At 36.4% G+C, this 14,855-nt stretch overlaps 1 protein-coding gene across 1 annotated transcript in view; it reads left to right on the forward strand.

Annotated features, from left to right (window-relative positions):
* The window catches only part of FBN2 (fibrillin 2), a 224,886-nt gene that overhangs the window by 13,015 nt on the left and 197,016 nt on the right, over positions 1–14,855 (forward strand). The window contains exon 5 of the mRNA XM_055548444.1: positions 1,202–1,297. Coding sequence (XP_055404419.1) covers positions 1,202–1,297 — 96 coding nt within the window. The remainder of the gene's footprint in view (positions 1–1,201; positions 1,298–14,855) is intronic.

Below are 14,855 nucleotides of genomic sequence, written 5' to 3' on the forward strand. Positions count from 1 at the left end.
AGGATGCAAGATTTTGACATATGGCAGGAGATTTTGAGAATCTGCAGTATATCAAGTACTGTAGCAAATGAAGGAATACAAAGACACCCTCCCTGCAGTCACTCTGCTGGAAGCACGCTCTCTCATGTGAGAGCAGGAATAGAAGCAATGGCTGTATTGGCTTGTCCCATTCTTGTTCAGAGAAGCTCTTGATACTTTCTTCAATTACTGAAGATGCCAAGGACCTTTTGTTTAAATGGGTTATACCTGCTGATATTTGCTGTGTTAAAAATTAAAATTGAGAAATTTAAAAAAATTATTTCCTTTCAAGTAACAGAAAGCCATGTTACCTGTTAACATAATTTTTATGAATAATAACTATGTTTTCCACACCAGTAGAAAAAATTCGTGAGAAGAGAGGCATTGTTAGTCTGACCTGTGTAGGTGAGCCTGGTATTTACCTGTACTGAGCGAGCTCTCTGAGGACATGGTCCAGGCTTATCCAGCCCTCTTCTCCACCTGGAGAAGCATTTGGAAGCTCTGTCTTGGAAAACCCTGAGAGAAGCCCTCCTTTCGCCTCCCCAGGGATAGATCCTGAGGGTCAGTCATGGATGTGTTTTCCCATTCATGTCTTAAGGGCTAGCATGTGTTTAATGAGGGAGCATGTCTGGGACAGTGACTTTCATTTACATCTCTTACACCTTGATAGTATTTAAAGAAAATTCTTTTCCTTTTGATTAATTACATTAGGTAAGTGTTACTCATTTGCAGTATATCTTTAGAAATCAAAATATTCAAATACTTACAGTTGTTTCTGTGAACTTATACCCTGTGGAGAGTTTTCTCCCTCTCTCTGTTCTCTAGAGTCTGCAATCTTCTTTCATATTTTAATCACCTTTTACCTATGAAAATAGATTGTAGGGTTCATAGAACTGAAATAGAGGATTAAATCATTGTATTCTAACTGTATGATCAGAGTCAGCCAATTCTTGTGATTCTGATTTATAGGAAAAAAAAAAAAAACTTACCGAATGATTGCATAACAAGGTGATTTATGTGAATTGTGGAGGTTTTAGTCTCAATATACAATGAAATATATGTATTTAAATGCATGATGGGACATGTTTTGGAGGTAAGATCCATTATCAACTACATATCTACACTCCTACATTATACTTGGACTTTTACTGTATAATGAGCTTCTTGCTGTGTTTGTGTGCAGCTGTCTGTGAAAATGGATGTCAGAATGGTGGACGTTGTATCGGACCTAACCGCTGTGCCTGTGTTTATGGATTCACTGGTCCACAGTGTGAAAGAGGTAAGAAGAGAAAAAAGAACCTCCCTTTGGAGCAGTCTGCTGCTGCTGCTGCTGCTAAGTCACGTCAGTTGTGTCTATCTTATTGTAAATATGTGTAATATTTTTATTACCCAATGAAAATTCTTCTAATGAAACAATGTTTTCATTCTTTGATTATGTCTGTAACTTGCATAGTCAGATTTTGTGATGTAGCGAATAGCAGCTGAAGTATCTCAGTTTTTTCCACCAGAGCAACCTCAGTTTAGAAGGCCAACTCTGGTGCTATGGCTGTGGGGTAATTTTGAGTGAGTGACTGGATGGCAAATTCTAATAATTTGGAGTTCAAATTAGGAGTCACTGTTGGGAGCACTGCCTCAGTTAAAAAAAGATGTAAAGATGTAATATGTTCTTGGTTGCAAGACCAGCAAAAACCTGAAGTAAATGAACCTAACCAACAAGGAAATGTATTACTTTGCATAACAAAGTGTCCAGAGTCAGTGGGCTTCAGGTAGGACGTGATCAAGGCTTTCATTCAGTTGTTCTACTTCTCCTGGCCCTGCTTTCCTTCGTGCATCAGTTTTGCCCCACCCACCAGTTCTGTATGGTTGTGAAATGACTGTCAGCTATAACTAATGCAACGTGCTTTCTTGTTCACATCTAGAGAGAGAAAACCTCTCCTCTAACTATGGGCCAGTAATAGCCTTCAGTTATTTCATAGGCTGATCGGCTTCATCTTGAGTTTTTGAACCAATCCCTGATAAGAGGAATGGTATTAATATGCTCCATGTAAACGTATCAGGACATATGTTTGGAGCAGGAGATGATGAAAGCTTCCCAGAGTCACCTGAAAGGGGGAGTTTGGTCTCAACCCAGTGGAAGTTGTGGTGGGTAGGAGAAAAGGGGTAGAGGAATGGGCGCTGGGTGGGTTTCCATCCTTGTCTACCTTATTTGTGTAAACTGTTGGTCAAGCCCATTTGAAACCAGTTTATCATAATTTAAATAGCAGCAAAGCTTGTGACCTGTAGAGTACTGAAAATCCCCAGTGTTGATGCAATAAGTGAACTATTAGTAATGTTAATGTATTGCAAAAGGGCATATCAAAGAAGATGAATTTTATAAAATGTGATAAACAACTATTTACCACTGAACCATAAAAGTAAAATAAGCTTAAACTAAAATCAGTATTACATAATCTTTCATAATTGCATATATATTCAATTTACTTTTCCAGGATTTGTCATAGCATCTAAAGTTGTATAGTGCTTTCTCTGTCGTGAAACTTTGAGTATATGAAGTTATGTCATTGAAATGTTACAGATAAATAGTGGTGATGGTTTATGTATGTACAGAGGCTTTGAATTGCAAAGAAACCTTATGTTTTTCAAATTATATCCATTACACTGACAAAACTTAATCCTGGCATTCAGGTTAAAGCTCAAGAAGCAGCTGAGAAATTAGAATTATATGGTAAAGTTTGAAAAGTAAGATGTATGCAGCCTTTTAACATACACTTGTATGTATATGTACATTAAGATATTTATATTATTTCTGGGGTAATTGAGATTTCTTGGGACCGAAGTACATTCCACAGATGACAGAGTTTATAGTTATACTTAGGAGAAATTTAAATGTCTTCACCAGATGCTTTTATTTGGGGAAGAAAAATTAATTATGAAATGTTAGCATAAAGTGATAAGTTGTTGAGAATGGAATAAAACAAATTTCTGAGATGATGTTTATTTAAACACCATAGAATGGAAAAATAGTAAAATTTAAAATTTAAAACATAGTTATAATTGATGGAGATCATGTTCGTTTTTCTGGAGATCATGTAAACTTTTCAGTACTTTCATCCTAAAGCAGATTTCAAATTCAATTCCTAATTGACAAAGGAATTGGGTAGTTTTTTTGACAAAGAGGCTTCCAGGCATTACATCATTATTCTGTCTGCAACAGTTATTCATTCATTGGGTTTGTTTGTCCTTACTAAATTTATGGAAACTTAATAAAGACATTAAAATATATTTTACATGTACAGTAGCGTGTTTTCAGAAGAACTCCAAAATTAAGTAACAAACTGGCCTGAAGTATTTCTTTTTTAACGTGGGTTTGCTTCTTAAAAATCTTTTTACGTATTCACCTTCAGATGAAAATTCTAAAACTTCATTTCTTCCAGAGAAGGAATTAGCAATTTCCAACCTGAGATTGCAACTGTGAACTTTAATGTTCTTAAAATATATTTTTAATTGAATATTTAATGTGTGATAGCTAATCCCACTGAGAGTGAAGTTCCTAGTTTTTCTCAAGAAACACTGAATAGCTACAAAAAGAAGAACTTACTTATGTTGAGGTTAGTGAATAGCCCTGTGTGCCCAGTTTGCATTTAAGATTCATATTGTCTTTTTCAATTTGCGTGCGTGTGAAGTTGCTTCAGTCATGTCCGACTCTTTGTGACCCTATGGATTGCAGCCTGCCAGGCTCCTCTGTCCATGAGATTCTCCAGGCAAGAATACTGGAGTGGGTCGCCATGCCCTTCTTCAGGGGATCTTCCCAGCCCAGGGATCAAACCAGCGTCTCTAATGTCTCCTGCATTGGTAGGTGGGTTCTTTACCACTAGCGCCACCTGGGAAGCCCTATTTTTCAATTACTAAATTTAAAAACATATGTTCTTTGTTCCTCTAAAAAAAAGACTTTTGTAAAATTAGAGATACTTTTCTTCTTAGTGCAGAACACACAATTTCCCTTTAAATTGGTCTCTTGGGATCCAGTAGTATGATAAACCTGACAATTTTTCCAGTTATCTGGGCTTCTGGCAGACTGGTTTCCTGCCTGGAGATAGAGACTGGGTGGTGTTAATGACTGGCATGATTGTAGTGTTTAACCTGAATCTTGGTACTGTGTAAGCTGAACCTCTTTGGAGTTTTCTCCTCTTGCTGATACGTACAATGACCTTTTATACTTAGCATTAAAGAAAGAGTTCTTGTGGTCTCAAGCTGATTATAAAATGCAGATTATAAAATGACTTAGCTGTGTCCAAGGCACATGAAGATACTTAATTCTTTTTGCTTCTCTCTTCAAACAGATGGCATTTGAAAAAAGATAAATATTGTACTTAATGTACACCTGAGAACATGTAGAAATTGAATCATTATTATATATCAAGACTCAGTGTTTTTTTCTCTTAACGCTTAAAATGTATTTTATTATTTGTTGGTAGAAACTTGGAGGGGGCAGGCAGGCAAGAAACAAATATACCTGAATGATTTCTAGACTAGAAACAGTGATTACTTGATAATAAATGCGGCCTGCTCAAGGTCCCTGTTTCAGCTTCTTTACCTTGAATGATTGTTGAAATCATGTTTTGTAATTGAATTTTCCTTGAAGTTTATATAAGGACCATCTGTTAGAAATATATGAGACCCTTTCAAATTATGGGTCTCTGATATATTATAAATTACTGCTACAAATTGTTTAGCATGTAAACATGAACTCCTTTTGAAAAGTGTGTAAATTTGGTAACATTTCAAATATCCTTATGCTTAGTGACATTTCCTTTAAAATGTACGTCTTTCAGTAAGTGATGCCTTAAAGAGGATTGGAAATTTACTTTTTAACCTTTTGACATTTTAAAGAAAAATTCCTTTTGTTAATCTTAATCTGCATTGGAAGAAAAAGTGAGATCAAGTTGCAAATGTTTAAGTTTACAAAATCTAAACTTTCACATCTTTATGGAAAATGTAAAATAGATGGATTTTGCCTTCAGGGTAACTGTCATAAAATCATCCAGTTAACGCATGAATTCAGTGTCTAAAAGCATGTCCAGGAGGAGTCAACTCCACTTCTTCTCTAATGCTTCCGGTCACAGGGTGCTCACTCCCCCCTCCATCATGAAACAGTATTTCATTGTCAGGGTCCTGATTGTTCATTATTACGCTCCTGTTTAAGTGGACATTTGACAGACATACAGTGCATCTCTTACTGCCTCATTCAGGAGGAATGTGATGATGGTGACTTCCCTAAAGGCATCAATTATAATTTACTGCCCAGTATTGTGTGATGACACCTTGAGGTCTATTATAACCTCTTGAATTATTCTGTATATTTTTGGTCATCCACCCATATTTCAGTTGGTAAAGTAATTGTGACTATTATTAAACCCACTCAGACCTTATCCACATTCTCCAAGAACAGCAGTGGAGATTTCAAATTAGGGTTTTCCAGAATTCTAGGGATTCTGTAGAGCAGACTCAAATTTGTTCAGAAATAATTTATCAATGTTTATTCCATGGTCTTGGAATTTAAGTATAGTGAAAAAGGTGGAATTCTCTTTGGAATTAAATATGCAGTGGACTTGATGTTTTAAAGAAACGTATAGGCGGTATTTTTAGAAAAAATTCCTCCCATGGTGTCGTTCTTAGCTAAAGGTGACGTGTGTTTATTATAAGATAATTTAGAAAATAAAACAAGGAGAAATAAGAAACGCTGTTATTCATGATTTCTCCCAGAATTAGTTACTTTTAAGATTCGGGTTATACTTTGAGTCCTTTATTCTACTTCACATATATTGCTTACAAAGAGTGGGAGCTTTCCATTCTTACTGGAATCAACTATAAGAATATTTCATGTTCTATAACATGAAATGTGCTTATATCCTGCTTCTCCTTTCAGGTTACGAACTGCATTATATTATATATGAATTGTAATAGTTACACTGTATGTTGTAATAATGAGGCTAGGTTTCTACATTCTAAACAACCTTATGATATTTGTAAAGTTATTTTCTCTATCTCATTGGAGAAGGAAATGGCAACCCATTCCAGTGTTATTGCCTGGAGAATCTCAGATGAGGATATTTTGCCTACTTGCAAACTTCTGGTAGCATTGGGATATTAGAATGGAAGGAGGATCTCAAACAATTTGATTTCAGACCTTAAACTCAGTTGTGGTGATATATCTTCTTACTGTAGTTATATTTCTGATTAATTAATGTTTAACATTTAAGGTCATTTTCAGGTTTTCTTTTCATTTTGTTGGTTGGTTGGTTTGTATGTTAGCAAAGCTGCGATAAAAATCTATGTAGGTAAGTATTTATCTTTGATTTTAGTCTTAGAATATATTCTAGAAATGTAATTGCTGGGTCATTGAATATTTATTCCTTATATTTAAAAAGTCTTCCCCATTTCCAGATCTTACAGTATTTTCCTAGTGCTTTTGCAATTTTTCCCTTTTTTAACTACAAGTTAGAATATACAGGAAGGTAACTAAATTTATTTGTAAATATTTAGCACATATTGAGTATTTATTAAATATTAGGCAAAGTACTTGAAGCTCAACTTACAAATACAAATAATACATATTCCCTGTTATGAGGAGCAAATTATCTATTTAAAGAATAAGCCTAATCATTTATTTAAATATTAAAGTAAAATGTGACATAGAAAATACTATAATAGGAGTAGGAACAAATTTATGTGCGAGAGCTCAGAAATGGTTTCTGATTAAAGGAGAATTACAGAAGTCTTCTTGCAGTTAATCTGAATGAAAAAAAAAACCATCATAATGGGAATAAAACAGTATCAGACTAACGCTCATGTTGATATTATACTATATAGCATGATAGAATCGCATGCTAAATAACGTATTTAAACTCCATAATTAATACCAGTTATCACAGTTACTGAACTGATGTTGTTTTATAGAAATAAGAGGTCTCCCTCTTTCTTAGGCTCAGAGGATTTAGTGAGAATGAAATTGCAAGGAACAGAGGGAGAACATTACCAACTGCAGATGTCAAACTCACATGCTGCTGTACACACACACACACACACACACACAGTTCTGCACTCCTGAACGTTTTATAACCTTGCACTCACTAAGCTAAACGTAACCTTACATGGGCATCAGAGAAATACCAGAAGATCTGTGGGAACTTAACTTTTTGGCAGTAGCTCAGATGACATCCTTATCTTGAATGCCACTAAGAACACAAGAGAAGGAAAATGAGGAAGGGAAAAAAAAAAAGCAGGCAGTGGAAAGTGGAAGGAAAAGAAAAGAAGAATAGGACGAAGAATGATAGCACAGGGAACTGGAAAGCTAAAACTCAGAGTGGAGGCACCAGGCTATATAAAGAATGGCTCTAAGTTTGGGAGAAGATCAGCTCATTGACTGGTCTGATCTGGGAGAGGCCAGGCCTTCCACTTCTCACTGTCCAGTTTAAGCCTGTGCTCTTTCGATCTATGCAGTTGGATTGACTGTGTTGGCAGCCTGTTAGACCTTGATGCTTTATTTATAAAAGTCCTTTGAGTTAAACCAGTGAGTATTTTCATTTATTCCATCTCTAAGTGCTCTGGTATATTTATCACTTTATTTACCTAGAGGCAGAGGAACCTGCAATACAAAATAAAAATATTCAAGTATTTTATATTTGTGTAACTTCATAAACATTTTCCTATTTCACCATCAAGACCAGAGACATTATAGTTCTAGTATGAAAACTAGATGAAGCTGCCACACACACAGACAGACACGCATATGAGTGACATATAACGAAAGGTTGAACGCATAGGAGTCAGCCAAAAGCAAGAAATAAGAAAATGTGCATGTGTGGGGAGAGGGGTTTATGTTATATCATCATATATTTTTAAAAATTCCAAATACTAAAAGTTCTTAAACAACACCTGTTTCCAAAGGTTTCAAATAAAGGATTGTGGATCTGCAGCTACCTCATAGAGTTGTTGGGAAGATTAAAAGCAATACTGTGTTAAGCTCCTAATACCTAATAGGCAGAGTGTGTGACACATGGTAGACATCTGTTGAGTGACATTTCCTGTATTTTAGGAACACAGTGTATAGCCAAAATAGAACCTTAATATTAAGACCTATGTGACCTTGGGAATGTGATCGCCCTCTCTGATCTGTGTTTCTGCATATATAATAAGTGTCTCCTCTTTCAACCTTGAATTATTTTTAAGACTAAATAGTATAATACCTGGTATCCAATAAATGATAATTATTGATGCTAATCTCTTTTAAATGAACCCCCTAGTTATCAAAAAGATAACAATTCAGTATTAAAAATGGAATTGCAAATATGGAATAAAGGCATTTAAGTCATACAAATAAAGTTTAATGCGGTTTTTATTAAAAGAGTAAGGACTCAGAATAAACAGCATATTTTAAGAGTGGCTCACATTCCCGGGATGAGAATTAAGTGAAAGATAAAGTGCCTAGCCAGTGTCTGGCATAGAGTAAGGGCTTAATAAATAATAAGCTATAATTATGAGAAATAAAGCCAAGATATGATATGCTCTCCTAGACAAAATAGTCTTTATGGATGAGGGAGATTGTTCCAGCGTTACTAGGAATGTCTCAGATCAGAGTACATCAGTTGTGAACAGTGTTAAGTTTCACTGTTTGAATTTTTGTAGTGGATTTTTTTCTAATAATACCTATCAAATGAAAAATATCATATATCGTCATCACTGCCTTGCATGCTGTGCTGTGCTTAGTCACTCAGTCGTGTCCGACTCTTTGCGACCCCATGGACTGTAGCCCGCCAGGCTCCTCTGTCCATGGGGATTCTCCAGGCAAGAATATTGGAGTGGGTTGCCATGCCCTCCTCCAGGCCTTGCATGCTAGGCAGTTGAATTTTTAGACCCTGCTCATCTTGTTTTGAAGTATTGCTACTGTAAATATCCATGTTACTATTAGTAGTTACCGTTGTACTGGTCTCTTTAGTCTTAGTTTCGGCCTTCCCTGTGCACAGGGTCTTGTTCCAAGCATTTCACAGTGTAACTAATATATAGTAGAGTTTATTTCACTCAAGGTACTTGTAATCAGTGGGCTTGTACATTGCTAAATCTAATAGGAATAGGTCGGAAGGGTCTTCAAACAGTCCAGAAAACAGTTTCTCTGTGAAGCTTTCTTTGACCACCACCTGCCTCCCTGCCTTACCTTACTTTTCTTGGAATAGTTAGGCCTGCTCTTCTTTTGAGTAGACCTGCTGTATGTCCCATTCCTTTAGACTAGCTTCCTTCATCTTTGGGTTGTGCCTGCTTGCTTTCTTAGCTGTGAGCTTTTTGCGAGCAAAGCTTTTTATCTTAAGTTGCTTTTGTGTTCCTGTGCTCCACATAGTGCAGTATATAAAAGGCAGACAGTATGTGTGACTCCATAACCACAGCAGTTCCACGTAGAAGAAATAGGATGAAAAAAAGTACAGATGTAGTAAAGGTCTTTGAATGTTCATGGATGCTTATTTTTCAGTATGGCTCTACGACCCTGGTGAAAGGGATGAGGAGAAGATGAGGCTGGAAAAAGAGGCTTGAACCTTAATGTATGAAGTCTGGAATGCCAAAGTCAAGAGGCTGCTCTCTATTCAGGGGAGAGGGATTGTGAAGGACTTCTAAATTTAAAAGAAGTGCTCTGTAAAGGTCAACCTGAAGTGGCAAACAAAAAGAAATGGAAGTTTGAGAGGCTGAAGGCAGAGACATCATTCAGTAGAGCTCATTGCTTGCATGTCAGTTGGATAATAGCTACGAATCTGTCACCTTTGCATAGTCCGTTCAGTCAGATTATGATTTATATCTGCATAAGTTAAATCACTATTAGTTTGAAATGGAAAATTATGTAATATTGGTGATTGTGATAAGTTCTTTAGAGGAATTAATACTTACACCAGCGCAAAGATATTTTTAAACATCATATTACAAGAGAAAACTGAGGCACAAGGAGGTAGAACAATTTGCTGAAATTCACTCAGAAAATCAATTGAAGTAAGTCGGATTTGAACACAGTGGTATACCATCACAACTCACACACTTAATCACAACTTTATTTCAACTGAAACACAAAATTACAGAAGTAATGTGTTTCTACTCTTTAGCAATATATTGTATTAATTCATGGGAATGTTAGGTATACGATTCCAATTGAATGAAAGAGATGGCTTGTTATTTTATATTCTTTTGGCCTAGGGAAATCTTTTTGATATGTACATTTTTGATTATACCTCTGAATGTTTCTACCCAGAATTTCTTTATGTGTGTGATCTGCTAAAATGTTCATTCAAAACTCATAATACTTAAAACAAATTTGAGACTTGTATTTCCAGCGAAGATGGACTGACAGGATTCAGATTCAGCCTCCTGCCTGAGAAGAATTGGAAAATAGAGTAAAATATATGAAACAATGCATTTCAAGATACTGGATCTCAGGTAACAACAGAAAGTGATCCTTGAAAGAAGGACTCAGCTAGATTTTCAAGCTTGCTTGCTCAGGGGAGTTTTTTCCAGGCTGTGCTGTGGGCAGAAAGAACCCAGGCATAGCCTGACAGATTCTTTAAGTATATTCAAAGTGTCTTCTCAGTTCACAGCAGAATTAAATCAGAAAGCAATAATAGAAAGATCTCTGGAAAATACCCAAACATTCAGAAGCTGTGTAAACCCATTTCTAGTATCCATGGATTGAAGAAGAAATCAAAGGGGAAATTAGAAAGCATTTTGAACTGAACAAAAATGAAAACAGTATCAAATTTTATGAGATGCCACTGGAGAAATGTTTAGAGGGAATTGTATAGTTCTAAAGGTCTATATTATAAGAAGGAGAGGTCTTAAATCAGTGGTCTCAACTTCTTCATTAAAAAATTAGAAGAAGAATAACAAATTAAGCCAAAGGTAAGCAGAGGAAAAGAAATAATAAAGGTCAGAGTAAAAGCAAATGAAGTAGGGAAACGTAAAAAAATGAGAAAATCACTGAAACCGAAAGCTGGTTCATTGAAAAAAATCAATAAAGTTTTATTACACTAACAAGGGAAAAGTAAAGACACAAATTATCAGTATAAAGAGTATGAGAGGTAACATTAATACAGACTTTACTAATGAGTGAACTGAGGCAATACCATGAACAACTTCAGGCTAATAAAAATGAAGTGGACAGTTTCTTGAAAGATGTAAATCAACAAAGTTCACGAGAAAAAATAGCACAGATATCCCTATACCAATTAAAGAAGTTGAATATGTAGTAAAAAACCTTCTTATAAAGAAAAATCCTGACTCAACTTCATTGGTCCATTCTACTGAACATTTAAGAAGGAAATAATGTCAATCCTAAAGGCAGGTTTTTCTAGAAAAGAAACAGGAGTTAAAACTTACCAATTCATTCTAGGAAGCCAAATTACCTTGAGACCAAAGCCGGAAAATGGCATTGCAAGAAAAAGAAAATGGCATACAAATATTTTTCTTGAGGCAAAATGTCCCAATTTTAGCAAAGCACACCAACAGTATATTGAAAGAGAGTATGTTATCTCAGCATACTTGTGCTCAGTTGCTCAGTTGTGTCCGACTCTTTGTGACTCCATGCCCTGTAGCCCGCCAGGCTCCTCTGTCCATGGCATTCTCCAGGCAAGAATCCTGGAGTAGTTGCCACTTCTTACTCCAGGGAATCTTCCAGACCCAGGGATCGAACTTGTATGTCCTGTGTGTCCTGCATTGCAGTTGGATTCTTTACCTGCTAAGCCATCAGGAAAGCCCCCATACTAATCCTAGAATAAAAAATCAGTGTAACTCACCATATCAGCAAATTTTAAAGATCACATGATTATCCAGATAGATGTAGGAAAAACATTTGACAAAATCCATTCCTGAAACTGTCAACCAACTGGAGAATAAAAGAGATCTTCCTCAGTGTGAAAAAGGGGCATTTCCTAAAAGGCCCTAAAAACATTATACTAATGATGCATAATTATTTTCCATTTCCTTGATTATTCTTTCTTCCTATAATGGAGCATTCTTGTATTCTTAATCTGCTTTGTGCCTTAAAAAAAATGATAATATATTAGGTAGGTTCTGTCCAATTTCTTTTTGTCTTATGTTTGCTTAAAATGGGCAGCTCTGTCCAGAGCTTCTATTTGCACCAATTTGGTAAAAGTGAATTTTCCTTTTCTCCCTTCCTAAATTACCTAAGAGTTGTCTTCCTGTGTTTGCTCCTGTTTGAGAGCCAGGGATTTAAGTACTTGGTGTTCTGAGCCCAGAAGGGGAGCGGAAGATCTCAGCTGGGGTCTGGGCAGCTTCAGGGAAAGCATCTGTGCTCTGTACTTTCTCAGGATATTCTTCGCATGGTGTATGCCTGGATCACTCTGTATGGTATGAGGATTATTCTCTGTTCAAAGAGGATACCCCTGAAACTTGGGTGATTCTACCTATTTCAGCTACAGTCCCTGGCGCACCTTTGATTTCAGAGTCATGCTTGGTACTGATTTCTCCCCTGTGCCCCAATTATTCTCCAGCGGTAGTTTGTCTTCCCCATTGTCATCATAAGGGGCTTCAGTTTGGCCTCCTGCTCCCTGAGAATCTTTTTTCCTTAGTCCCTGGGTCTCCTCTTCTCCTGATGAGTACTGGGGATAATTACCCTGTGTGGCAAGGAGCATCCTGTCTTCACTGTCTGGTTTCCTCCCATCTGGTAGAGATCACGGTGGCTATTCCTCTCTGTTTTTCTGCTTTCTGATGAGATATTATGTTGGTAAGTAGGGACTTTCATTCTTTCAAATTTCCCCATAAGCTGAACTCTAATTAGCTCCCCAGGGAGAATTAGTGAGACTTCCCAGGATACTGATGAATTGTTCTTATTTTCTGTATTATTTGGGGAGCAGGTACCTTGCTGCCATTTTCAAATACTATGGCAGGAGTTTGTAACTGCTTCCTACTTCAGATGCTAAGAGTGAATTTTTGTTGTTGTTGTTATTAGCATTGACCTTTTTTGTTGCTGTTGAGGTTTGTTGTGGGAAAGGGAGTTTCTGTGATATGGTTTCAATCTCCTGTGTTTTCCAGGAAGTTGATACTACATTTTGACCTGAAATCAATCTAGTCACACAGAAAGCCAGGTATAGGCGTTCCTCATGGAAGATGCTATGATTTGTGATATTTACAAGTTGACATTTACAAGTATGATTGTGGTGGCTTATTAAGTGCACATTATGGTACCAAGAAGCACTGGTTCTATGGGTGCCTCATCTTCTGTGGATGAAAAACTATGTTTCCCATGACCATACTTAATGTCATGGCTTAATGCATGCAACATTCTTCCATATGGGCAAAGCTGAATGTTTGTGAATATCTTCCTCTGATTTAGAAATAGCATACAAGGCACATTCCAAATTTTGAACATTGTTTTTATCTTAAGAAAAATTAAGTTCTCAATGTCACAGAGAAATTTTAATTAGAATTTGATATATTAAGTACGCTCTAGCAAGGCAATGGCAACCCACTCCAGTACTCTTGCCTGGAAAATCCCATGGATGGAGGAGCCTGGTAGGCTGCTGTCTATAGGGTTGCATAGAGTCGGACACAACTGAGGCAACTTAGCAGCAGCAGCAGCAGCAGATGGTGGTGGTAGATTAGTCGCTAAGTCGTGTCCAACTGTTGTGACCCCATGGATTGTAGCCCACCAGGTTCCTCTGTCCATGGGATTTCCCAGGCAAGAATACTGGAGTGGGCTGCCATGTCCTTTGCCAGGGGATCTTCCTGACTCAGGGATCGAACCTTTGTCTCCTGCATTACATTCAGATTACTTACTGACTGAGCCACCAGAGCAGGTCAGTTCATAAGTAATCTCTTATTTGAAAAATAAGGTCACTGGGCTAGATCACTGTTTACCTGTCTTTGGTCATAAGAATCACCTGGGTTTTTTGGCCCAAAATACTGATTGTTATTCCTATATCCTAGATGCCCAAATTGAGTGTTCCAAATACAATGATTTTCAGCCATGGTTGTATATTATCATCTCCAGGAAGCTTCATCCAGATCGATTAAACAAGAATCTTGAGCAGTGGGACCCACACTTGAGCATTGGCATTTAATTCTTAAAGCCCCCAAAGTAATTCCACTGTAAAACGAAGTTTGTGAAATGCTAGTCTTACATGAGATTGTTACAAAATATCCCAGAATATTCTAATAATTGGACAAGTCTGAGAAATCATTTATTGAAGTATCTTCAGGATTTTATCAGTGATTTAATTTTGGCATTTAGAACCCCAGATGAAGCCATTCTAAATAAAATTTACTGTTGGGTCATTTTGAACAGATTTATGATGTTTTAACATTATTAGAATAGACTTTGCTTCTCTCTGAGGTGGCAAAATTGGATTTGAAAAGAGTCAATTTTATCTTTAAGTTTTCTCCATATCGCAAATTTTTAAATCCCAGTGACTTCAATAAAAAGTTAACATTCCCTGTAGGGGGCAAGATTGAGTCAACAATGTTTATAATGGTTTCAAATCGTGGCTTGGTTACTATATGGTAAACCAGGAAGTAAATCCAATATACCTTAGAAATCATAAGTAGAAAATGGAAAGCATTATCTAGGCCTTTTTAAAAGGAAAATCTCAGTTGCTTGAAGCAATCTTACGACAGCATATCTTGCTTAAACTCTGTAGCTTATTCAATGATAACATTTTATAGTTTTGGAGATCATAGTGAGATTTTAGTAGTTTAGTTTATAGTGAGATATACAGAGACACAATATCGTATAATTTTGTATTACTTTATGATACTTTTAAAAAATAATTGCTGACATTTATAAGTATTTC

This window comes from Bubalus kerabau, chromosome 1 (genome assembly GCF_029407905.1).
Source record: "Bubalus kerabau isolate K-KA32 ecotype Philippines breed swamp buffalo chromosome 1, PCC_UOA_SB_1v2, whole genome shotgun sequence".
Lineage (NCBI taxonomy): Eukaryota > Metazoa > Chordata > Mammalia > Artiodactyla > Bovidae > Bubalus > Bubalus kerabau.